At 45.0% G+C, this 24,201-nt stretch overlaps 1 protein-coding gene across 1 annotated transcript in view; it reads left to right on the plus strand.

The window, feature by feature from the left end:
* Positions 1–18,837: 18,837 nt before the first annotated feature.
* uba6 (ubiquitin like modifier activating enzyme 6) overlaps positions 18,838–24,201 on the plus strand; it is an 86,784-nt gene continuing 81,420 nt past the window's right edge. The window contains exons 1-2 of the mRNA XM_033018401.1: positions 18,838–19,019; positions 22,714–22,777. Of these exons, the coding sequence (XP_032874292.1) occupies positions 22,737–22,777 (41 nt within the window). The 5' untranslated portion in view covers positions 18,838–19,019; positions 22,714–22,736. The remainder of the gene's footprint in view (positions 19,020–22,713; positions 22,778–24,201) is intronic.

Genomic DNA, 24,201 nt, shown 5'->3' on the forward strand with positions numbered 1-24,201 from the left:
GCTGAGTTATTCCAGCACGTTGTGTTCAGCATAGAACAGCACAGCACTAGAACGGGTCAAGCTGTCAAGTCAATTTTATTTCTATAGCACGTTTAAAACAACTCTCGTTGACCAAAGTGCTTTACATTGGTGCAGACACTAACGTGCTACAAACAGCGGTACATGGATCAACAATACATACATAGATACATACATACACCGCTCCCTAAGAGGACCTCAAGAAAGGCTTGAGAGTAGAAATAATTTTAAGTCTAGACTTAAAAGAGTCGATGGAGGGGACAGTTCTGATCAAAGATCCTATAGCGGATCTTTGGTTCTGATGGGAAGAGGGATGCTGTTCCATAATTTAGGAGCTGCAACCGCAAAGGCGCGTTCGCCCCTGAGCTTATGCCTGGACCTGGGATGGACAGTAACCCCAAGTCGGCCGATCTGAGGGACCTGGAGGTGGTATGGTGGGTTAGCAGATTTTTCATGTAGGTGGGGGCAAGCCCCGTTAAGGGCTTTGTATACATAGAAGGAGCTTGAAATTGATTCGGAACCGCACATGGAGCCAGTGGAGAGAGGCCAGAATCGGGGTGATGTGGTCCCTTTTTCGGGTGCCCGTCAGGAGTCTCGCTGCGGCGTTTTGGACCAATTGCAGGGATGATTGGCTGATGCCAGTGTAAAGGGAGTTGCAATAATCAAGGCGGGAGGAGATAAATGTGAGGATGATAGAAACATGGAAAATAGGTGCAGGAGTAGACCATTCGGCCCTTCGAGCCTGCACCACCATTCAATATGATCATAGCTGATCATCCAACTCAGTATCCTGTATCTGCCTTCTCTCCATACCCCCTGATCCCTTTAGCCACAAGGGCCACATCTAACTCCCTCTTAAATATAGCCAATGAACTGGCCTCAACTGCCTTCTGTGGCAGAGAATTCCAGAGATTCCATGATCTTTTCGAGGTCGTCAAATTGGAGGAATTGGTTTATTTTAGCTATCGTCGAAAGCTGAAAGAAGCTAGCTTTTACCACAGCATTGACTTGTTTGTCAAATTTCATCACGGAGTCAAATACCACGCCAAGGTTTCGACGTGAGGTTTGAGTAATGGGGTAAGGCTTCCAAGGCTGTCTGCTATCGTTTTGATTGAGTCAGAGAGGCCGAGTAGGGTGACCTCAGACTTACTCTCGTTTAGTTGGAGGAAATTCTGGGCCATCCAACACTTTCTATCCTCGAGGCAGTGGATACGGCTGAGTAGATTAGATCGGTTGTTGGGCTTCAGGGGGAGATAGAGTTGTGTATCGTCTCCATAACAGTGAAAGGAAATGCCGTGCCTTTGAATGACTTGGCCTAAGGGGAACATATACAGAGTGAAGAGAATGGGGCCTAGGATGGAGCCTTGTGGAACCCCACAGCAAAGGCTAGCTAGGGAGGTGAAAGAGTTGCCTATGTTTGTAGAGAAACTCCTATCTTTGAGGTAGGAGACGAACCAGCTCAGAGCAGTGCCGTCAATACCAACCCCGTACCGGAGAAGGTCAATTAGGATGTTGTGGTCCACTTTATCAAATGCTGTGCTGAGGTCGATAAGGAGCCGGAGACAATGGTGAGAAGTAGTTCGTTATGTACCTTCAACAAGGCAGACTCTGTGCTGTGGAGGGCCCTGAAACCTGATTGGAAAGTTTCAAGGATAGTATTTTGGTGAAGATAAGGCATGTTGACAAAATTGCCTTTTCAAGGACTTTTTGAAAAAAAATGCAGTTTGGAAATAGGTCTGTAGTTGCTGGGCAAGCTGGGGTCTAGGTTAGGTTTTTTCGGGAGAGGCTGGACCACCGCGTGCTTGAAGCAGGTAGGAACAGTGCCAGTGGCCAGAGAACTGTTGATGATGGCGAGGATGCTGGGACCGGCTATTGCAATGATATCCATCAGAAGGGCAGAGGGGACAGCGTCCTTCGGCCCACAATGTCTGCTCTGAAAATGATACATAAAGTCATGAGGAATAAGGGTACTTAGGCCATTCGGCCCATCTATCTCTCCCTCCTAACCCCATTATCCTGCTTTCTCGCCATAACCTCTGATACCTGTCCCATTCAAGATACCAGGATAACGTAAACTCCTTTGTCCGCACGTGATTCATATCACACCATTCCCTGTATATTCATGTGCCATCTAAAAGCCCCTTCATTGTCACTATCGTATTTGGCTTCACCACCACCCCTTCAACGCACGCACCACTCTCTTTGCAAAAACAAAACAAAATCTCGCCCTGCACATCTGTTTACCCCCCCCCCCCCCCCCCCGCTTCCAATTGACATTACCCGCCTGGGGAAACAACGTTCAGACTCTATTTATGCCTCTCATAATTTTATACTTCTTTCGTCTCGACGGGGTTATCTGGCCGTCTATAGACACAAAATGCCAGAGTATCTGAGCGGGTCAGGCAACAGCATCTCTGGAGAGAAAGAATGGGTGACGTTTTTGGGTCGAAACCCTTCTTCAGACTAGCTCACCTCAGCTATCTACCCCTTCTGATGGGGAAATATACCCTATCTCCCACGAGTGGTAAATCCGAGTGGAAGATCCTTCTTCCCTGTGGCTATCAAACTTTACATCTCCTCCCCCTTCTGTCGTGGGGTAGACTGAGACTGACTCCCCCCCCCCCCCCCCCCTCCAATCTTTGCACATCTCCCAAGCCTTTCCAATCGTCACTTTAATTTCATGTTTCGTGTATTTTGTATTTTAATGACTGTTGGCAGATCAATTTCCCTCATGGGATAAATAAAGTTCTATCGTATGGTATCGTCATCTAGCCAGACCGAGAGTCAATGTGATTCCCATTTCATCTGTCTCCTCGGCAACTCCCAGGGCATAATATTCTTCAAAGACAAAGACAGAGGCCAACAAGCGTTATCAGAGGAATGGAGAAACATATCCCCGGTAATATTCGCTCACTTTGTTCTGTGGAACTTGGTGTCGTGGGGAGAATCCCTCGGAAGAAAGTGAATCTTGGAGGAGGGCATTTTTGTGTCATTGGAGACTGGATAGATAGGCTGGGGTTTTCTACATGGAAGGCTGAGGGGTGACCTAATGGAGGTTTATAAAATCATGAGGGGTATAGATAACATGGACGCCCACAGTCCCCCCCCCCCCCCCCCCCCCCCCCCCCCAAGGACAAAATATTAAGGTAATGGGGATAATGGCATTCCGCGTTATCAGGAGACGTGGACGTGTTAAGTTTGGTCAGCAGATTCCGGTCTATTATCGCTTGGCGTTGGAAAGCAGACTCAGACGCGTGTGCTGTGACTCGGGCACTTTGGCCGAATCCCCAGAGGGGAATTCCGTTCTCCGCGGGCTCCAGGAAGCTGAGCTGCGTGCAATCCCCGCCCTGCCAAACAAAGATCCGCTCTAAGATCTTTGCTGCCAAACATCACAAAGCGCTGGAGTAATTCAGCGGAAGCAGCATCTCTGGAGAACGTGAATATGTGACATTTGGGATTGGGACTTCTGAAAAGGGTGTTTGATGAAGGGTCCTGGCCCGAAATGTCACCTATCCATGCACCGCAGGGATGCTGCCTGACCGGCATTATTACTTCAGCACTTTGTGGCTTCTTTTTGTAAACCAGCATCTGCAGTTCCTTGTTTTTACAGCCCCGAAACATCGTCTGTCCATCCCTCCACAGATGCTGTCTGACCCGCTGAGTTCCTCCTGCATTTTGTGCTTTGCTCTGTGAATAAAGATAGGAAGGATGCAGCAGGGTCAGGGTTTTTAGTCCACGTCTAGTTCACCTCGGTCAACTAATTGTAGCCTGAAGATTTCAACTTACGGCAACATAATTGCTGTGGTCACCATCTGCTTATTTTTTCTGAAAGTTGTTGAGTCATAGAGTGATACAGTGTAGAAACAGGCCCTTCGGCCCAACTTGCCCACACCGACCAACATGTCTCAGCTACACTATTCCCACCTGCCTGAGTTTGGTCCAAATCCCTCCAAACCCATCCTATCCATGTACCTGTCTGTTTCTTAAACATTGCAATAGACTCAGCCTCAACTACCTCCTCTGGCAGCTCATTCCATACATCCACCACCCTGTGTGTGAAAAGGTTACCCCTCAGATTCCTATTAAATCTTTTCCACTTCACCTTAAACCTATGTCCTCTGGTCCCGGAGTCACTTACTTGGTCCTCGATTCACCTAATATCCATTCATCAGGGGTGCCGGGGCGATGGCTGCCTTGCCGGCAGTCTGTTCGTTTTTTCATTCTTCTTGTTATTTTTTAGTGTGTTAAAAGTTTGTTTTAATGTTCTTCTGTTTGTTTTATGTGGGGGGAGGGGGGAGGGGTCGGGGGAAACTTTTTTTCAAGTTCTTACCTTGCCGGAGACGTGATTAATTTTCGGATCACATTCTCCGGGCGCTCTGCGGCCTTCCATCGATGGAGCTGGAAGCCTCCTCGGACTGACTTTGAGCCCTATCGTGGGGTGCGGACTTAACATCGGAGCTGATCCCTTGCCTGGGATCGCTCCCACCGCGGCCACCGCAGACTTTACCATCAAGCTCGCAGTCGGGAGAGGCTAGTCGGGAAGCTCCAACGTTGCGGAAGGTTCGACCAGTCCCGAGGCGAGGTTCGATCGCCCGGCGCGGGGAGCTGACATCCCCCCGATGCGGGAGCTGATCGCCTCGACGCGGAGGGCCAGAACGCCACCGGCTATGGGAGTCAAGATCGTCCCGTCAATGGGGGCTCGAGGCCCACGACCGAGGAAGAACTAAGGGAAGGACTTGAACTTTATTTCGCCTTCCATCACAGTGAGGAATGTGAGGAGTCAAGGGCCTGTCCCACTTGGGCGTCATTTGCGCGTTACGCAGATGCGGCGCAAAGATTTTGTACATCCCAAAATCCTGGGGCAGCACGCGTGACCGCACGTCACTGCTTACGTCACCACACACCATGCACGTGTAATGTGCGCGTCACGACGCACGCGTTGTGTGTCGTGACGCGCAAATTACGCCCAAGTGTAATCACTGTGGTTGATGTTCATGTTAAAATGTGTTTTTGAGTGATCTGTTGCTTTTAATTGTATGACTGATCTGGCCAATGAAATTCCTTGGTATGTTACATACTTGTTTGGAAACTTTCAAAACTAGTTTTAAATTTGAGGTTAAATGTGGGGGAAGTTCATGCAAGCTCAGGGAACTTCCTGAAATGTAATGACTCACGGACTAATACCTAAAGGAATTAACTGTTCGTGGAGGAATTGTTTATAGATTTATAAATTTCACAATGAGCTCATGTAACAGATGAAAGGGGCAAAGTTCAAACGTGATGTACAGGGCAAGTTTTGTTTTAACACCACAGAGGGTGGTGAGTGCCTGGAACACGTTGCCAAGGGTGGTGGTTGAGGCATATAGTGGCGTTTGTGAAGTTTTCACATAGGCACAAGGATATGCAGGGAATGGAAGAATGTGGAATACGTGCAGGCAGAGGGAATTAGTTTAACTACTCATCAAGTTCGTTATTGGACATTATGTGTGTACTGTGCTGCACTGTTCCATGTTTTATGTGTCACATCATGACAATGAGGGAATTTGCTCAACTTAGACCTGCATCAGTACCAAAGCGGGAAGTTCTAGCACTGTGTAAGAAGGAACTACAGATGCTGGTTTATACTGAAGATAGACACAAAATGCTGGAGTAACTCAGCCGGTCAAGCAAAAGGAGAAAATGAAAAGGTGAAAAGTTTCAGATCGAGAGCCTTCATCAGACTGAGTCAGGGATGGTGAAACTAGAGGTATGGGAAGGTACAGAACCTGTTTTGGGTCGAGACCCTTCATCAGACTAGAGTCAGGGAGGGGGAAATGAGGTATGTGAAGTTACCTCCCCCATACCTCTAGCTTCCCCCTCCCTGACTCTCAGTCTGATGAAGGGTCTCGACCCGAAACTTCACCTATTCCTTTTCTCCAGTGATGCTGCCTGACCCGCTGAGTTACTCCAGTATTTTGTGTCTATCTTTAGTGCTAGCACTGATTTGGGAAGTCCCTGCCCACAAAAGGTAGTCGTGCGCTGGTGCCTTATGGAAATGGTAATACAGTGGCCTGGAATAAAATAGAGAACTGAATCTGACTTACACCACAGCAGCTGCAAAATTTGTATTCAGTTAATTAACTTGAATTTACAACTAGTCAACAGCATTGATAACTTCAAGAAAGGTTTGTTGTAAAATCCATCTGGTTCACTTAACACCTTCAGTAGAGGACATCTGCCCAGCATTACCTAATGGGGTGGAATTTATTTAGTCATAGGGTGGTGATTCATTGCCACAAAAGGCTGTGGAGGCCAAGTCAATGGATATTTTTAAGGTGGACTGACAGATTTTTTATTAGTATGAGTGTCAGAGGTTATGAGGAAAAGACGAAAGAATGGGGTTGAGAGGGAAAGATAGATCAGTCATGATTTAATGATGGAGTAGTAGACTTGATGGGCTGAATGGCCTAACTCTGCTCCTAGAACTTATGAACCTGGGCAGAGGTTCTTGTGTCTCCAAACCTACTTCGTCTTCTTGCGTATGGCGTGCACAGACTAAAGTTGTAGGACAACTTGTTCTATTTGATCTTATTTGATTGTGCACACCAGGCTGATTGCATTCGTCAAAACAGGGCGGACCACGTGAAGGTTGCAATCTCCCAACCCTCCAAACCTACTCAATGCTGTTGAAAGGCACAATGTGCCGGAGTAATTTAACACATCAGGCAGCATCTCTGGAGAAAGAAGAAATGTCCCAACCTGAAACGTCATCTCTTCTTTTTCTTCAGAGATGCTGCCTAACCCAGTGAGTTACTTCTACACTGTGTCTATATCTGGTATAAACCACCATCTTTGTTTCTTTGTTTCTACACCAATGCTGTTGACTGTTAAATACCATATGACTGACTAGCAATTCCCTCTTGGAGAGCAATAAGGGAGGGACAATATTTGCCAGGCTTTGTGATGATGCCAAGGTCCTGAAGAATGGGTAAATAAAATGTGGGGCTTCATACGTAGGCTCAGTATCGTAGGGGATCGAGAGGGGCGGTGAGGGATGTAGAAGGCAGTCTTCGTAATACATATTGACATTGGTTTATAGCTGTCAGGTATGGCAAGATACAGTGAATAGCTTTGTTTACATCTAATCACACCATACATGCGTTCAATCAAGACATATACAAGTACAAGCATTCAAAAAAGTTCTGCATGGTTGGCTGTCCCGAAAGGTTAGATCGCATGGGATCAAAACAGAGTTAGCTGAATGGATAGAAAATTGACTTAATGGAAGGAAGAAGAGGGTGATGGTGGAAGGTTGCTTTTCAGGGGCCTGTGACTAGTGGTGTTCCTCAGGGTTCAATGTTGGGCCCATTACTGCTTGTCTTCTATACCAATTATTTGGATGAGAACGTACAAGGCATGATTAGCAAGTTTGCTGATGGCACAAAAGTGGGTGGAAATGTAGATAATAAAAATGGTTGTCAAAAATTACAGCAGGATCTTGATCGGATGGGCTGAGGAATGGTTAATAAAATGTATTACAGAAAAGGGAGAGGTGTTGCAGTTTACATGATGTAAACTCACTTATTTAATGTATCTCATGAAGTTGAATCAATTGGAGTAATTTATTTGATTGTAGCACCTTGTCCTGAAAAGTTATTGCAAGATTCATGGAAGTGAATGTTGTTTACTGCAAACAGACTTATTTAGTGTTTCCAAAACTGTAGTTATTTTCCATATTTAGGCCTCTAGTTAGAGATATATTATAGTTATATAGTTAGTAATAACCTGTTGAAAACAAGCTTTTCTAATGTATCTAATGAAGGTGAATCGATTGGGGTCATTTCTTTGATTGTCGCACCCTGCCTCGAAAAGTCACTGCTAAATTCATGGAAGTGAATGCTGCTTTCTGCAAAGAGATTCATTCAGCGTTTCCAACGCTCAAGAGATATTTTCCATATATCAACTGCTAACTAAATAGTTAGTCATACCATGTTGTAAACCAACATTTTTAATGTATCTCATGAGGCTGAATCGATTGGTGGCATTTAGTTATATTAGCAACTTGTAAATTTATTGCAGGATTCATAGAAATTAATGCTGCCTGCTGAAAATAGACTCATTCAGTGTTTCGAATGGAATGCGAAACCTAGGTTTAAACGAAATTACATTTACTACAGTTTTTTACATTACAAAAAAATCCAAGGCCCACACTTAACACAGGTTACATAAACATCAATCACAGTGAGTCTCCAACACCTCCTCACTGTGATGGAAGGCAAAGTCTTATCTCTTCCCTTTATTCTTCACCCGCGGTCTAACTGCAGCGTCTAGGCGAACTGGGGCTCCGATGTTAAAGACCCCGCGGACGATGGTAAGTCCTGTGGCCATTTAGCCACGCCGGGCGATGTTAGGCCCCAGCCCCGTTTCCTTTAAACCCCGCGGTTCAAGCAGACCAACCAGTCCAGCAGTTCAACTGTAGCGTCTAGGCGAACTGGGGCTCCGATGTTAGAGCCCCCGGCGGGTGATGGTAAGTCCCGTGGCCACTAACCAGCACCGGGCGATGTTAGGCCACGCTTCATGTCCTTTCAACCCCGCGATTCCAGCGGGAGAAGCTGCCATTGCGGGAGCTCCGAAAAGCGGTCTCCCACCAGGGACCTGGAGCTCCCGATGTTCCTGTCCACCGCGCCTGCAGCCGGAGCTTCCTACGCTCCAAAGTCGGGTCGCAGCCGCGCGCCACCACAGCTCTCCCTGCTCTGAAGTCGGCCAGCTTTGCGTTGTCAGGTCTGCAGGCTCCACGACTGGAGCCCTCAGGTTGGTCCCGGCCGGAGTCCGCCGACGGCTCCTCAGTGTTAGGCCCAACGACACCGGAGACCCAACAGGGAAAAAGTAGGGTCCCTGTACAAGGAAGAAACTAAACGGTTTCCCCCACATCCCCCCCTCCACCTCCCACATATACACAGCTAAAAAATAATAAAAACTAAGCTCAAAACATACATTTAACAAGACAAAAATAAAAAAAAGACAGATGACTGTAGTCGAGCTGCTGCCGTTATGCGCCGCCACCAACCAATGCTGTTGCTATTTTCCATATATAGGCTTCAACCTAAAATGCAATTAGTAATAACATGTTGTACCTTAACGTTTCTGATGTATCTCATCAAGCTGACTCGATTGGTGTTATTTCTTTGATTGCAGCAACTTGCCTTGAAAAGTTATTGCCAGATTCATGGAAGTGAATACTACTTCAGCAAACAGACACATTCAGTATTTACAAAGCTGTAGACTTATTTTCCATATATATCGGCTTCTAACTAAAATTAAGTTAGTAATAACATGTTGTAAACTAACTTTTTTTTAATGTATCTGATGAAGCTGAATTTATTAGTGTCATTTATTTGATTGTAGCACATTGTCTTGAAAAGGTATTGCAGGATTCATGGAAGTGAACATTGCTTGCTGTAGAGTTGTAACACCTTGTGTCTTTTTTGGTAAACCAGCATCTGCAGTTCCTTCTGTCTCTCTCTTAATTAAGTATTAATTATAATATTGATATAATATCAAGGGGGGGGGGGGTTAGTGTGTGTGTGTGGGTGTGGGGTGGTTAGTGTGTGTGTGGGGTGTGGGGTGGGGGTGGGTTAGTGTGTGTGTATGATCCAACAGGCTGCCCCCCCCTGCAACCACACGTTGACGGGACGAGACCCAATAGGTCCCACTTGGCCTAGTTTTCTATATATCTGCCTCAAAATAAAATATTGTTAGTAATAATGCTGTAAACTAACTTTTCTAATGTATCTCATGAGGTTGCATTGATTGGAGTAAGTTCTTTAATTGTAGCACCTTACTTGGTTATTGCAGGTATAATGAAGAGAATGCTGCTTCCTGCAGACTAATTCAGTTTCCAAAGTAGCAGTTATTTTCCATATATCTGCTTGAACAAGCATATGGTTAGTTATAACATGTTGTAAAGTAACCTTTTTTTAATGTATGTCATGAAGCTGAACTGATTGGTGTCATTTATTTGATTGTAACACCCTGCCTGTTATTGGCCTAGACTAATTCAGTGTTTGCAAAGCTCTAGAAGTATTTAGACAATAGACAATAGGCGCAGGTGTAGGCCATTCGGCCCTTCGAGCCAGCACTGCCATTCAATGGCTGACCATCCCCAATCAGTACCCCTTTCCTGCCTTCTCCCCATATCCCCTGACTCTGCTATATTTAAGAGCCCCATCTAGCTCTCTCTTGGAAGTATCCAGAAAACCGGCCTCCACTGAGGCAGATAATTCTTGGAAGTATCCAGAGAACCGGCCTCCACTGAGGCAGATAATTCTACAGACTCACAACTCTCTGTGTGAAAAACGTATATCGGCTTCTAACCAAAATGTAGTTAGTAACAACATCTTGTAATCTTACTTTTCTGATATATCTCGTGAAGCTAAATTGAATGGTGTTATTCATTTGATGGTAGCCCCTTGCCCTGCAAGGTTACTGCAAGATTCATGGAAGTGAATGCTGCTTTCTGCTAACAGACTAATTCAGTGTTTCCAACGCTGTAGAAGTATTTTCCATATATCGTCCGCTAACTAAAACGTAGTTAGTAATAACCTGTCGTAAACTAATCTTTCTGATGTACCTGATGAAGCTGAATCGACTGGTGTTATTTCTTTGATTGTAGCTCCTTGCCTTGAACAGTTACTGCAAGGTTCATAGAAGTGAGTGTACACAAAAATGCTGGAGAAACTCAGCGGGTGCAGCAGCATCTATGGAGCGAAGGAAATAGGCAACGTTTCGGGCCGAAACCCTTCTTCAGACTGGAAGTGAGTGTTGTTTTCTGCAGACTAATTCAGTATTTCCAAAGCTGTAGTTATTTTCCATATATCGGCCTCTAACTAAAATGTAGTTAGTAATAACATCTTGTAATCTTACTTTTCTAATGAAGCTGAATTGATTGGTGACATTTATTTGATTGTAGCTCCTTGCCCTGCAAGGTTACTGGAAGTCAATGCTGCTTTCTACAAACAGACTAATTCAGTCTTTCCAAAGCTGCAGAGGTATTTTCCATTAATCGGTTTCTAACTGAAATGTAGTTAGTAATAACATGTTGTAAACCAACCTTTCTAATGTATCTCATGAGGCTGAATCGATGGTCATTTAGTTATTGTCGCTCTTTGCCCTGAAAAGTTATTTCAGGAGTCATGGTAGCGAATGCATTTTCTGCAAACAGACTAATTCAGTGTTTCCAAAGCTGTAGTAATTTACATATATCTCCGGTCCATCCACTTCGGGTCCCCCTTTGTTGACATGTCCCGACCTCCAGGCTCCGAACGGACCTCGTCTGCAGGGACTCCGCCTCAACCTCGAGGCTCCGTCTTGACGATCTCACTTCGACCAGTCGCTCTGCGCCAGCTTCTCTAACGGCAGCGGCGCCCTGTGGGGCGAGTCCTCCTCTGCAGTCTGACTGCGGCTGGTGTCCTGGCCCGCTGGGAGGCAGTGGTAGTGTTGCCAAAGCTATAGAGTGCTTTTCCATATATCGACCTCTAACTAACATGTAGTTAGTAATAACGTGTTGTGAACTAACTTTTCTGATGTATCTTAGGAAGCTGAATAGATTGGAGTCATTTATTTGATTGTAGCACCTTGCACTGAAAAGTTGTTGCAAGATTCAAAGAAGTGAATGCTGCTTGCTGCAAACAGACTAATTCAGTGATTTCTAAGCTGTAGTGTTATTTTTAATACACTGGCCTTGGATTACCATGTAGTTAGTTATAACGTGTTGTAAACTAACCAGTGTTCAAAAGGGAACTGCAGATGCTGGAATATCGAAGGTACACAAAATTGCTGGGGAAACTCAGCGGGTGCAGCAGCATCTACGGAGCGAAGGAAATAGGCGACGTTTCGGGCCGAAACCCTTCTTCAGTCTGAAGAAGGGTTTCGGCCCGAAACGTCGCCTATTTCCTTCGCTCCATAGATGCTGCTGCACCCGCTGAGTTTCGCCAGCAATTTTGTGTACCTTGTAAACTAACCATTCTGATGTATCTCATGAAGCTGAATCGATTGGTCATTTATTTGATTGCAGCACATTGCCCTGAACAGTTATTGGAAGATTCATGGAAGTGAACGCTGCTTACTGTAAACAGAGTAAGTCAGTGTTTCCAAAGCTGTAGTTATATTTCAAATCATTGATAGACAATGTGAAGAGTAGCGGCACCAGCACCAGCCCTTGCAGAACATCACTAGTAACTGGCAGCCTACCAGGAAAAAGCCCCCTTTATTGCCAACCTTTGCCTTCTGTCATTCAGCCAACCTGCTATCCATACTAGTACCTTCCCTCTCATACCATGGGCTCTCATCCTCTTTAGCAGCCTCACGTGCAGTAGCTTATTAAAGGCCTTTTGAAATTCTAGGTAAAGCACATCCACCGACTCTCCTTTGTCTATCCTTGTCTACACTTAGTGCATGCAAACTGGTTAGTCATTTCCAATACAATGTAGCTATGCCACATGCAATTGGCTTTATTTCATCACACCTTCTAAATAACCTCTTTATTGTTAATAACCAATAACAAGTTTAGTTGATGTAATGGATGGTGCAGAATGGATTGTAACATTTATTTGATTGTACACCATTCTGCCCTTGATCTCAACAATATATAGGAGTCCACACTGGGAACAATGGATCCAGTAGATGCTCAGTCCGCCTTGGCCTACGCCATCTCCCTGTTGCCAAATATTTTAACTTCCCTTTCCTTTTCTATAGTGACCTTTCTGTCCTGGGCCTCCTCCACTGTCAGAGAGATGCCACACTCAAATTGGAGGAACAGCACCTCATATTTCGCTTGGGTAGCTTACAACCCAGTGGTGTGAATATTGATTTCTCTGATTTCTTTCTTTCTTTTAAAATCTTTTTATTGGTTATATTTTTCCAAAAAAAAGCAAAAATAAAACATAAAAAAACAGAGCAAAAAGAATAATGATAAACAAAACAATGGTATTGATACATAGGGATCAGGATTACATTAATAACAGGTATAACCTAATATGAGACCAGTGTCAAAATACACAATGAATATAGACCTCCTGGTCTCTATGTAAATATAGTTAAATCTTTAAAAGGAAACTTATAAATGTTAAAAAAACACAAAGATAAAAAGACAAAAAGAAAAAGAAAAAAAGGAAAAAAAACCCCCCCTCTAACTAAAGAAAGAAAAAAAAGAGAAAAATTGATAATAATAAAATACGCATAAAAATAAAATAGATTAAAAAAACAAAGCAAAGCAAAACCGAATCTGAACTGAGAATTTCAACAATGTAAGTCTGTTTGTCATCCAGTCCGTTCCACCCTTTAGAGGTAAAATCATTTTTATAACGGTTAAAGAGGGAGCAATTTATGTTGTATAAAAATGTTCAATACATTTTCCCCAAGTCTTTATGTTGTATAAAAATGTTCAATAAATTTTCCCCAAGTCTTATCAAATTTAACCAAGGGTTCAACAGTGTCACTCCTGATTTTTTTCTAAATTTAAACATGATATCGTTTCCGAATACCACTGGAGTGTGGTCGGAGGGTTGGAGTCTTTCCATTTAAATAAAATAGATCTTCTGGCGATTAATGTGGTAAAAGCAATCAACCGATGGGCAGAACGGGACAAATGAATATAATCTAACATTGGTAGCCCAAAAATTGCAGTAATATGATGAGGTTGTAAATCTATGCCTAAGACTACAGAAATAGTATCAAAAATTTATTTCCAATATTTTTTCAAAGAAGGGCAGGACCAAAACATATGGGTCCTCTGATTTCATGTAACCCTTGCATTCCTGCTCTCTCAGTCCCTCCCCGACCTAGTTGTCCTGCTAATTTAACTGTTCATGTCCCCTCATTATCACCTCCTCCGCAGCCAACAATGGACCATTATGGGCTCTTTGGTCATCGGTGCCGTCTCTGACCTGTTCATGTACCTTTTCATACCTCTAGTTTCCCTCTCAATCTGATGAAGGGTGGCGACCCAAAACGTCACCTATTCCTTTTTTCCAGAGATGCTGCCCGAGTTACTCCAGCATTTTGCATCTACCTCTTGCAAACATGTCTATTTGATGTAGCCCATGCTGCGTATTCGACTCTTAACATGTATTTGGTTGTATGGTTATTGCCTGCCATATGGAAAAGTTTTCTACTTAGTACAAGCAGTCTAGTCAGCCAGATCCAATACTGTGAAGCTATGTCACATTCAATTCCCATTATTTCAGCAGACTTTCACAAAAAACTCTGCAACTTATCTAGCTGGTGTAATTCATGATTCCGAATTGAATTGTAACTTGTATAGTACAACCTTCCTAGAAAAAGTTATTGCCAACTGTATGGAAAAGTTTTCTATTTAGTGCAGGCACCCTGGTTAGGTATTTCACATTCAATTGCCTTTATTTCATCAGGCCTTCTCAATAATCTGTTGCAAACACGTTTACTTGATGTAATTCATGCTCCCTAATCGAATGGTATTATTTATTTAGACAATAGACAATAGGTGCGGGGCTGAGACGCTCCCGTGTGGGCGGCCCGGTGCGGGGCTGAGAAGCTCCCGTGTGGGCGGCCCGGTGCGGGGCGGAGACGGTGCTCCGGCGGCGTTCTGGCGGTAGCGACCTGAATCCGGGGCTCGGCCGCGGGCCAGTGGATGACATCGTCGGGAGCTCGCGGGTCACAGGTTGATGCCTGTTTTCCGGAGCTCCCGCGGCAACAACTGCGTCCACTGGACTGGAGGGCGGCAGCTTCGACCACCCCCGGGCCGCGGAGCTTGAACCGCGGGACTGACTTACCATCGCCCGGTGGGGTATCACCTCAGCGCAGAGGGAGAAGAGGAGGGAAGAGACAGCAACCCTAAGACTTTTGCCTCCATCACAGTGAGGAGGTGCTTGGTGAACTCCCTGTGGTGGATGTTAATTTGTGTTTATTGTGTGTTGTTTATTATTACATGTATGGCTGCAGGCAACGACATTTCGTTCAGACCGAAAGGTCTGAATGACAAATAAAGGATTCAATTCAATTCAATTCAAGGTGCAGTAGTAGGCCATTCGGCCCTTCAAGCCACCACCGCCATTCAATGTGATCATGGCTGATTTGGTGTACAACCTTCCAAGGAAAAGTTATTGCTAAACCGTATGGAAAAGCGTTCTACTCGGTCCAAGCAGTCTTGTTAGGCGTTTCCAATAGGCAGTAGCTGCGTCACATTCAATCACCTTATTTCAGCAGACTTTCACAATAACCTGTTGCAAACAATTGTAGTTGATGTAATTCATCGTGCTGAGTCGATTGGTAACATTTATTTGATTGCACAAGCTTCCTTGGAAAAATGATTGCCAACCGTATGGAAAAACATTTTACTCACTGCAAGAAGTCTACGCAGGCATTGCCAATATAGAGTGTCTTTGTCACATTCAATGGTCCTTATTTCAGTAGGGCATCATAATAATGTGGTGGAAGGGGAATAATTCAGCTGGAGGTCTTAACGTGGAAGGGTTAGTTAGTAAGTTTGCAAACGGCACCAATATTGTCGGGGTTGAAAATTGTGAAAAATGCTGACAAAAATGTACAGTGGGATAATGATCAGCTACTGAAACGGGTAGAGAAATGGCAGATGGGAGTTTAATCCGAGCAAATGTGAGGTGTTGCACTTTGGAAGGTCGAATGCAGGAGGAAAATATACAATTAATGGTAAGTTCTTTGACAGCAGCATTGATGTACAGAGGGATCTTGGGTCCCAAGTCCATTACTCCATGAAGGTGCCAACCCAGGTATAGTGATGAAACCAAGGCAGATGTTATGCTTGCTTTTAAAGGTCTGGGCATCGAGTATAAGAGCCAGGAAGACTTGAATGCACCTTAATAGGACTTTGTTTATGTTCAAAAGTCATAGGAACAGAAGTAGGCCATTCGGCCCATCAAATCCCACTCTCTAGCCTTCTCTCCATAACCCTTGACACCCTTACTAATGAAGAATCTGTCAATCTTCAGCCTAAAAATACCTAATGATTTGGGCTCCACAGCTGTCTGTGGCAATGGATTCCACAGATTCACCACCCTCTGCCAAAATAAATTCCTCCTCATCTCTTTTCTAAAGGTGCGTTCTTTTATTCTGAGGCTATGTCCTCTGGTCCTAGACTCTCCCTCTAGTAGAAAAATCCTCTCAGCAACCACTTAATCCAGGCATTTCACGATTCAGTACGTCTCAATGAGGTCCCCCCCCCTTATCCTTCTAAACGTCAGCAAGTACAGGCCCAGTGCAGTCAAACGCTCATCATATGTTAACCCAATTATCCCCGGGATCATTCTCATAAACCACCCCTGGACCCTCTCCAACGCCAGCACATCCTTCCTCAGATATGGGGCCCAAAAATGAACACAATACTCAAAATGCCGTCTGACCAGTGCCTTATAAAGCCTCGCCATTACATCCCTGTTTTTATACTCTAGTCCTCTCGAAATAAATATTAACATTGCATTTGCCTTCCTTACTACCGATTCAACTTGCAAATTAACCTTTTGGTAATCCTGCACCAGCACTCTCAAGTCCCTTTGCACCTCCGATTTCTGAATCCTCTCCCCATTTTAAAAATAGTCTATGCCTTTATTCCTACTACTAAAACGTACAACTCCACACTTTGCTACATTATATTCCATCTGCCACTTCTTAGCCCATTCCCCCAACCTGTCCAAGTTCTTCTGCAGAGTTCCTGCTTTCGCTACACTACCCCCCCCTCCCCCTATCTTTGTATAATCCGTAAACATGGCCACAAAGCCTTCAATTCCATCATTCAAATCACTGATGTACAACGTGAAGAGTAGTGGCCTCAGAACCGACCCGTTGCAGAACACCGCTAGTCACTGGCAGCCATCCAGGAAAAGCCCTCACTCAGTAACAATCCAAATATTGTTATCAAACTTGTGGACAAGGATCATTTTAATATGGCAGGCTGACCATTAGAGGCCAGATGCCAACTGTCAGACATCCCTTCATAACTACTACTGAACTATGACCCTACAGACAAACACCAGGCCACCATCTCCCAGACCGTCTGGGGATCTTCCCTTCACATCCTCAACCTTAGCCCCATGCTGCCTATTTCTAACTCCTTCCCAAAATCCACAAACAGTACTGCCGGTAGATACATTCTTTCTGCTTGCTCCTGTCCCATAGAACTCGTATCCAAATAGCTTGATTCCATCTTGTTCCCCATGTCCAGAATCTTCCGACCTACATTCGAGACACCTCACATGTCTTCAACAATTTAATATCTTTCAATTCTTAGGCCCCCATTGACTCATCTATACCATGGAAGTAGCCATGGGCATGGGTCAATGGGTCATGGGTCACAGGTTTTTGTTGGTTACATGGCAGTCCATGTTCCAAATGTAAACGAGCACCCCCCCCCCAAATCAACTATGTTGATGGCTGTATCAGGGCTGCCTCCTGTACCCATGCCAAATTCATTCACATTTTCACTAACCTTTACCCTGCCTTCAAATTCACTTGGAGCATCCTTGGCACCTCTCTCCCATTTTTTTTCTGTCTCCAACAAAGGGGACAGACTATTGACTGATGTCCACTGTAATCCCACTGACTCCCACACATAGCATTATCTGACACCACCCCCTACCTCTTTCTCCGCTAGTTTAATGATTGCATTGGGGCTCATCCGGGCAGAACTAGTTTATTTCATTAACTTTACCACAAACTTCCACCCAGTCCTCAGATTCACTTGGGCTATCTCTGACACTGGGGACAGAATATCAACTGACGTCTACCATAAATCCACTGAATCCTACAATTATCTGGACTATACCTTCTCCCAACCAAGTAGTTTGAAAGACCAGAGTTGTGTAGGAATGAACTGCAGATGCTGGTTTACACCATACACACAAAAATACTGGAGTAATTGGATGGGACAGATAGCATCTCTGGAGCGAAGGAGTGGATGATGTTTTGGGTCAACACCCTTCTTCAGACTCCTAGGTTAAAACGTGGTGGTGGAGCTTAAGAACAGGAGGAATCACAGAGGGGAAGCAGCGAGAGAGGGAGTTGCAGAAGTCTGGACTGAGAGAGGAAGAGAACTTCTTTGAAATAGGTTTGCCCTGAGGAGTGGAGCAGACAAAATGTATAGGAAGGACACATTTTCACCCAGAGTTGGGAATCTGTGAAATTCTCTGCCGATTCTCTGGATGCTTTCAAGAGAGAGTTTTAGATATAGCTCTTAAAGATAGCAGAGTCAGGGGATATGGGGAGAAGGCAGGAACGGGGTACTGATTGGGGAAGATCAGTCATGATCACAGTGAATGGCAGTGTTGGCTCGAAGGGCCGAATGGCCTACTCCTGCCCCTATTGTCTATTAAGACAGACACAACATGCTGGAGTAACTCTGGGCCAGGCAGCATCTCTGGAGAGAAGGACTGACGTTTCTGGGGTCGAGACCCTTCTTCAGACTAAATGTGTAGGAAGGAACTGCGGATGTTGGTCCGGCATTTTGTGTCTATCTTCGCCCTTCTGCAGACTGTCAGCAAGACAGGGAACACCAGCAGGCCTGTCGCCACTTCAGGCCAAAGATTATAAAGGAGCTTCTCTAGTATCTTTGCTTCAGGCCCCCGCTCCCCGCCGCCATTGAACGTCGCTCACCGCCACCCCGGCCTCGTAACACGTCCGGGTCAATGGCGGAGGGGGCGGGACAGGCAGGACACGACAGGAGAGGACAGGACCGGACCGGCTCGGCTGCAGCAGTGCGGGACACGACAGGGCAGTGCGGGACAGGCGCTGGGAGAGGACAGGACAGGACCGGCTCGGCTGCAGCAGTGCGGGACAGGACCAAAGATTATCGAGCTCCTCTGTAATCTTCGGACAGACCAGATCAGGACCGGCTGCAGCAGCAACAAGCGGCGGGACACCACACCACACGACAGGCCGGGCCGGGCCGGGCCGGGCCTCGCCTCTGCGGGCGGCGACTCCACTGTCGCCGGGCTCCTTCGTGGTGTCACCGTAGTCCGGTGAGTTGGGGTTGGTGGAGCACGAGTGGGCCCGGAATGGAGAGGAAAGGAGAGATGGCAGGGGAGGGGAGAGGAGGGAGGGAGAAAAGAAGGAAAGGAGAGGGGGAAGGAAAGGAGGAAGGAAAGGAGGAAGGAGAGGAGGGAGAAAAGAAGGAGAGGAGGGAGGGAGAAAAGAAGGAGGGAGAGGGGAGGAAAGAGAGGGAGAAAGAATTGAAGGAGGGAAAGAGTGCTGGAAAGGAGAGGGGGAAGGGAGGCCGAGAAAGAAGAAAGGAGGAAGGGGAAGGAAAGGAGATGAGAGGAGGAAGGAAAGAGACCAGAGGGAGGAGAGGGCAGATCCACGCTCTCCAGAGATGCTGAATCACTCCAGCACTTTGAGTCATTTTGTGTGTCCATACACTTGGGGAAAAGGAGACAGACCCAGAGACAGAGAGGCAGGCAGTCAGGAGCACACTCAGAAGGGGAGATTGAGAGTGCAGACTCATTCACATCAATATCCCTGGTGTTGCTCGGTCCCGTCATTTTGGTGCAAACCCACCCACGGACGTGACAGATTTCCGTGTGGTCTCGCCGTTATCACAAGGTTGAACGGTTGGCGGCGCCAATGCCGGCGAACGAGTGAGGCCAAACGTAAATTGGAGGAACGGTACCTCGTATTTCATTTCAGTTTACAACCCAGCGATATGACTCTTGATTTCTTTAACTTCAAGTAACCCTACATCACCTCTCCCTCTGTCCCTCCTCCATCATAGTTCTCTTCCCAGTTTCACTGTCTTCCTGATTAATTTTACTGTTTGTATACCTGGTTGTCTCCTTCCCCTCAGCCAACAATACATTTCCTAGATCGTCGTCTGCTTTGATCTGTTCTTTTCACACCTTACATTCACTTTGTACCCTTCCATATCTCCAGTTTTCCCCTTCTCTGACTCTCAGTCTGAGGAAACACCATTCCTTCTCTCCAGAGATGCTGCCTGATCTGCTGAGTTACTCCAACATTGTGTCCATCTTTGGTATAAACCAGAATCTGCAGTTCCTTGCCATTGACATCGCTGGTGTCAGTGAAATTGCATCTTTGGGATATGGGACAAACCAGTACACCATGAGGAAGCCCGCACACCCACAGCAAAAATGTATAAACTACAATCACCAGAGGTCTGGATTGAACACAGGTCACGAGAGTTGTGCATGAGTTAGTCTGTGGAGTCAGTTGCAAAGGTTCTCCTTTGAAAGGTCGGATAGAGGCGCAGCATGAACCAGAAACACAAAGTCTACTATTCATACTATTTTTTAACTTCCTGACCCTGATAAATTTCAGGAGTGATTGTTTCCTCTTTTCAGAAATAATCCTGTTTCAGGCACTGAAGAAGGGGAGAGCCCAAGAACTAAAAGATTATAGGACACAGCATATGTTCAATAATAATCCTCAGCAGCAATCCTGTGTGCTTCTTTAAGATGGTATGTAAGTTGATTGGCCTGTGTAAATTGCCCCTAGTGTGTCAGGAGTGGATGAGAAATTGGGATAACATAGAACTAGTATGAACTAGTGATGGTTGGTGTTGATTTGGTGGACCGAGGGGTCTATTTCCATCCTGCATCTTTCAATTCAATAGTTACTCTGAATTTTATTTTCAGCTCAATGGTGAATCCTTTTGTTAAATGTTATTGCTAACCATACAAATATTTTCTGTTGAACATAGAACAGTATTGCACAAGAACAGACTTTTTGGCCCATAATCACTAGGCCGAACATGATGCCAAGACAACTCTTATCTGCCTGCACATAATCCATATACCTCCACTGTACTCCTAGGAGTATAGGTATATAGTTAGTTGAAAGTGGCATCACAGGTAGATAGGGTAGTCAAAAAGGCTTTTTGCATATTGGCCTTTATCAGAGAGAGCATTGAGTATAGAGGTTGGGAGGTCGTGTTGCAGTTGTATAAGACGTTGGTGAGGCTGCATTTAGAGTATTGTGTTCAGGTTTGGGCATCATTTTATAGGAAAGATGCTGTCAAGCTGGAAAGGGTTCGGCTAAGATTTACGAGGATGTTGCCAGGACTCGAGGACCTGAGCTATAGGGAGAGGCTTGGCAGGCTCGGGCTATTCCTTGGAGTGCAGGAGGATGAAGGGTGTATAAAATCATGAGAGGAATAGATTGGGTAGACGCACAGAGTCTCTTACCCAGAGTGGAGTAATCGAGAACCAGACGACATAGGTTTAAAGTGAGAGGGGAAAGATTTTATAGCAATCTGAGGGGTCACTTTTTCATGCAAAGGGTGGTAGGTGTATGGAATGAGCTGCCGGAGGAAGTAGTTGAAAAACTCTATGGCATAGCTTTTAAGATGAGAGTCATAGTCAGACAGCATGGAAACAGGCCCTTTGGCCCAACTTGCCCATATCGGTTAACTTGTCCCATCCACACTAGTCCCGCATGCCTGCGTTTGGCCCACATCCCTCCAAACCTGTCCTATTCATGTACCTGTCTAATTGTTTCTTAAACATTGCAATAGTCCCTGGCTCAACTACCCCCATGGCAGCTCGTTCCATACACCCAGTGGTATATATGCCTTTGGCAGCCCAGGGACAAATTTGAAAATCTCCTCCCAACACTTTTGTCTTTCCCCTCTCACTCGCACACTGTAACTTTTAGGTTTTGACTATTTGTCCAAGGATATCCCTTCAAAGAGTGATTACTGGTAGAAACGTGCATGTCATAAATCTTTGGTTAAGCCACCAATGGAGTATTGTGTGCAGTTCCGGTTGGTACAGGATCGGAAGGACATGATTACTACAAAAAGTAGTAAACACTGCCCAGTCCATCATTGGCTCTGACCTCCCTTCCATCGAGGGGATCTATCACAGTCGCTGCCTCAAAAAGGCTAGCAGTATCATCAAGGACCCACACCATCCTGGCCACACACTCATCTCCCCGCTACCTTCAGGTAGAAGGTACAGGAGCCTGAAGACTGCAACAACCAGGGTCAGGAATAGCTACTTCCCCTCAGCCATCAGGCTATTAACCTTGGTTCGGACAAAACTCTGAATATTAATAACCCATTATCTGTTTATTTGCACTTTATCAGTTTATTTATTCATGTGTGTATATATTTATATAATGGTATATGGCCACACTGATCTCTTCTGTAGTCATGCCTACTATGTTCTGTTGTGCTGAAGCAAAGCAAGAATTTAATTGTCCTATCAGGGACACATGACAATAAACTCTTGAATCTTGATTGCATTGGAAATGGTGTAAAGGAGATTTACTTGGATGCTGCCTGGGATAGAATGTTTCAGGTTTGAGGTTTGAGTGTTTTTCTTGCAGCAGAGGAGTCCATGCATACCATTCCCATCTCTTCCATTGATACCCTCTAAATATCATGTCCCTTAACATGAGCCTCTGGCCTCTAATTATCGACACCTCTGCTCTGGGGAAAAAAATGTTTCTTACTATCCTTTCTAAAACAGCTCATAATTCTATAACCGTGTGAAATATAAGATTGATATGCTTTTCTATTTTAATTTTTGTTTTCGTTTGCAGTTCTTATTTCCTTTTCTCTGAACTGAGTGTGTTATTTGAGAATATTTGTTCCAAGTTTTGAAAATCTAAAGGCTGGGGAGACTAAGCTAGGGAAGTGGATTATTTTAAAAGAGCAGAAAATAGGGATTAATTATTTTTAAATTCCTTATTTTGCAGATTTTGATAAACAGCAACAGAAAATGGCAACTGACAATATGGAAATTGATGATTCCTTATACAGGTAAATCTTGAACATTCGACACTGAGGAAGCAAAATATTCCTGATTTGGTGAATTAGTAATGGGTATTTTCCCACTAGGTATATTGTGATTCTGGTTCCTACAATTAAACAGAGGAACTCAAAATGCAGGAGGAACTTAGTGGGTCAGACAGCATCTCTGAAGGACATGGTTAGGCGATATTTCATGGGAGAGGAAAGATGGGGTGAGATTGTAGGAGAAATGGGTATGCATTGAGGTGAGGGACACAGGGAGAGAGAGTGTGGGGATACCCTTCACCTTCTGGCTATTACCCAGAGGCTCCTGCACATCTGGGCCTCGCTCATCTCCATCAACTCCAGTTCATGCTCTGTCAGATCCACACCTCCAATCAATGCTTTAACCTGATCATCAGCAGGTACAGTGGCGCAGCGGTAATGTTGCTGCCTTGCAGCACCAGGGCCTTGAGTTTGATCCTGACAATGGGTACTTGTCTGTAGGGAGTTTTCACGTTCTCCCTGTGACCCTTTTCTCAATGTCAGCAAGACAAAGGGAAAAGTGATTGACTTAAGGAAGCGAAGTGGTAGACATTTACAGTGCCGAAGTAGAGATGGTTGAAAGCTTCAAGTTCCTAGCAGTAAATATCACCCGCAACCTGTCCTGGTCTAGCCATATCGAAGCAATGGCCAAGAAAACACATCAATGCCTCTACTTCCTTAGAAGGCTTAGGAAGTTCGACATGTCCCAAACAACTCGCATCAACTTTGACAGATGCATCGTAGAAAGCATTTTATCAGGATGCATCACAGCATGGTTTGGGAACAGCTCCATCTAAGACAGGAAGAATTTGCAGCGAATTGTGGACGCAACCCAGAGCATCACACAAACCAACCTCCCTTCCATTGACTCATCTACACTTCATGCTGCCATCAGCATAATCAAGGACAAGTCTCAACCCTGGCCATTCCCTCTTCTCCCCACTCCAATCAGGCAAGAGGTACAGAAGTGTACAAATGCTTACCTCCAGATTCAGGGACAGTTTCTTCCCAGCTGTTATCAGCAGACTGAACCATCCTATCACCAACTACTGAGTGGTTCTGACCTACCATCTACCCAATTGGAGACCCTCTGAATATCTTCATTCAGACTTTTCTGGACTTTATCTTGCACTGAACGTTATTCCCTTTATCCTGTATCTGTTCACTGTGGGTGGCTTGATAGTAATCATGTATAGTCTTTCCACTGATTGGATAGCACACAACAACAAAAAGCTTTTCACTGTACCTTGGTACACGTGACAATAAACTAAACTAAACTATGTTGAGAGCTGTTTTCTCTGGAAAGTCTTAACTAGGCAAACATATTTGCAGTTTAAGAATCTGCCAAATGATACTAAAATGAAAAATGTCTTCTCTAAGGTAGGTGAGGAATCTTAAGAATTCTCTGC

Source organism: Amblyraja radiata, chromosome 3, assembly GCF_010909765.2.
Source record: "Amblyraja radiata isolate CabotCenter1 chromosome 3, sAmbRad1.1.pri, whole genome shotgun sequence".
In the NCBI taxonomy this organism is placed as follows: domain Eukaryota; kingdom Metazoa; phylum Chordata; class Chondrichthyes; order Rajiformes; family Rajidae; genus Amblyraja; species Amblyraja radiata.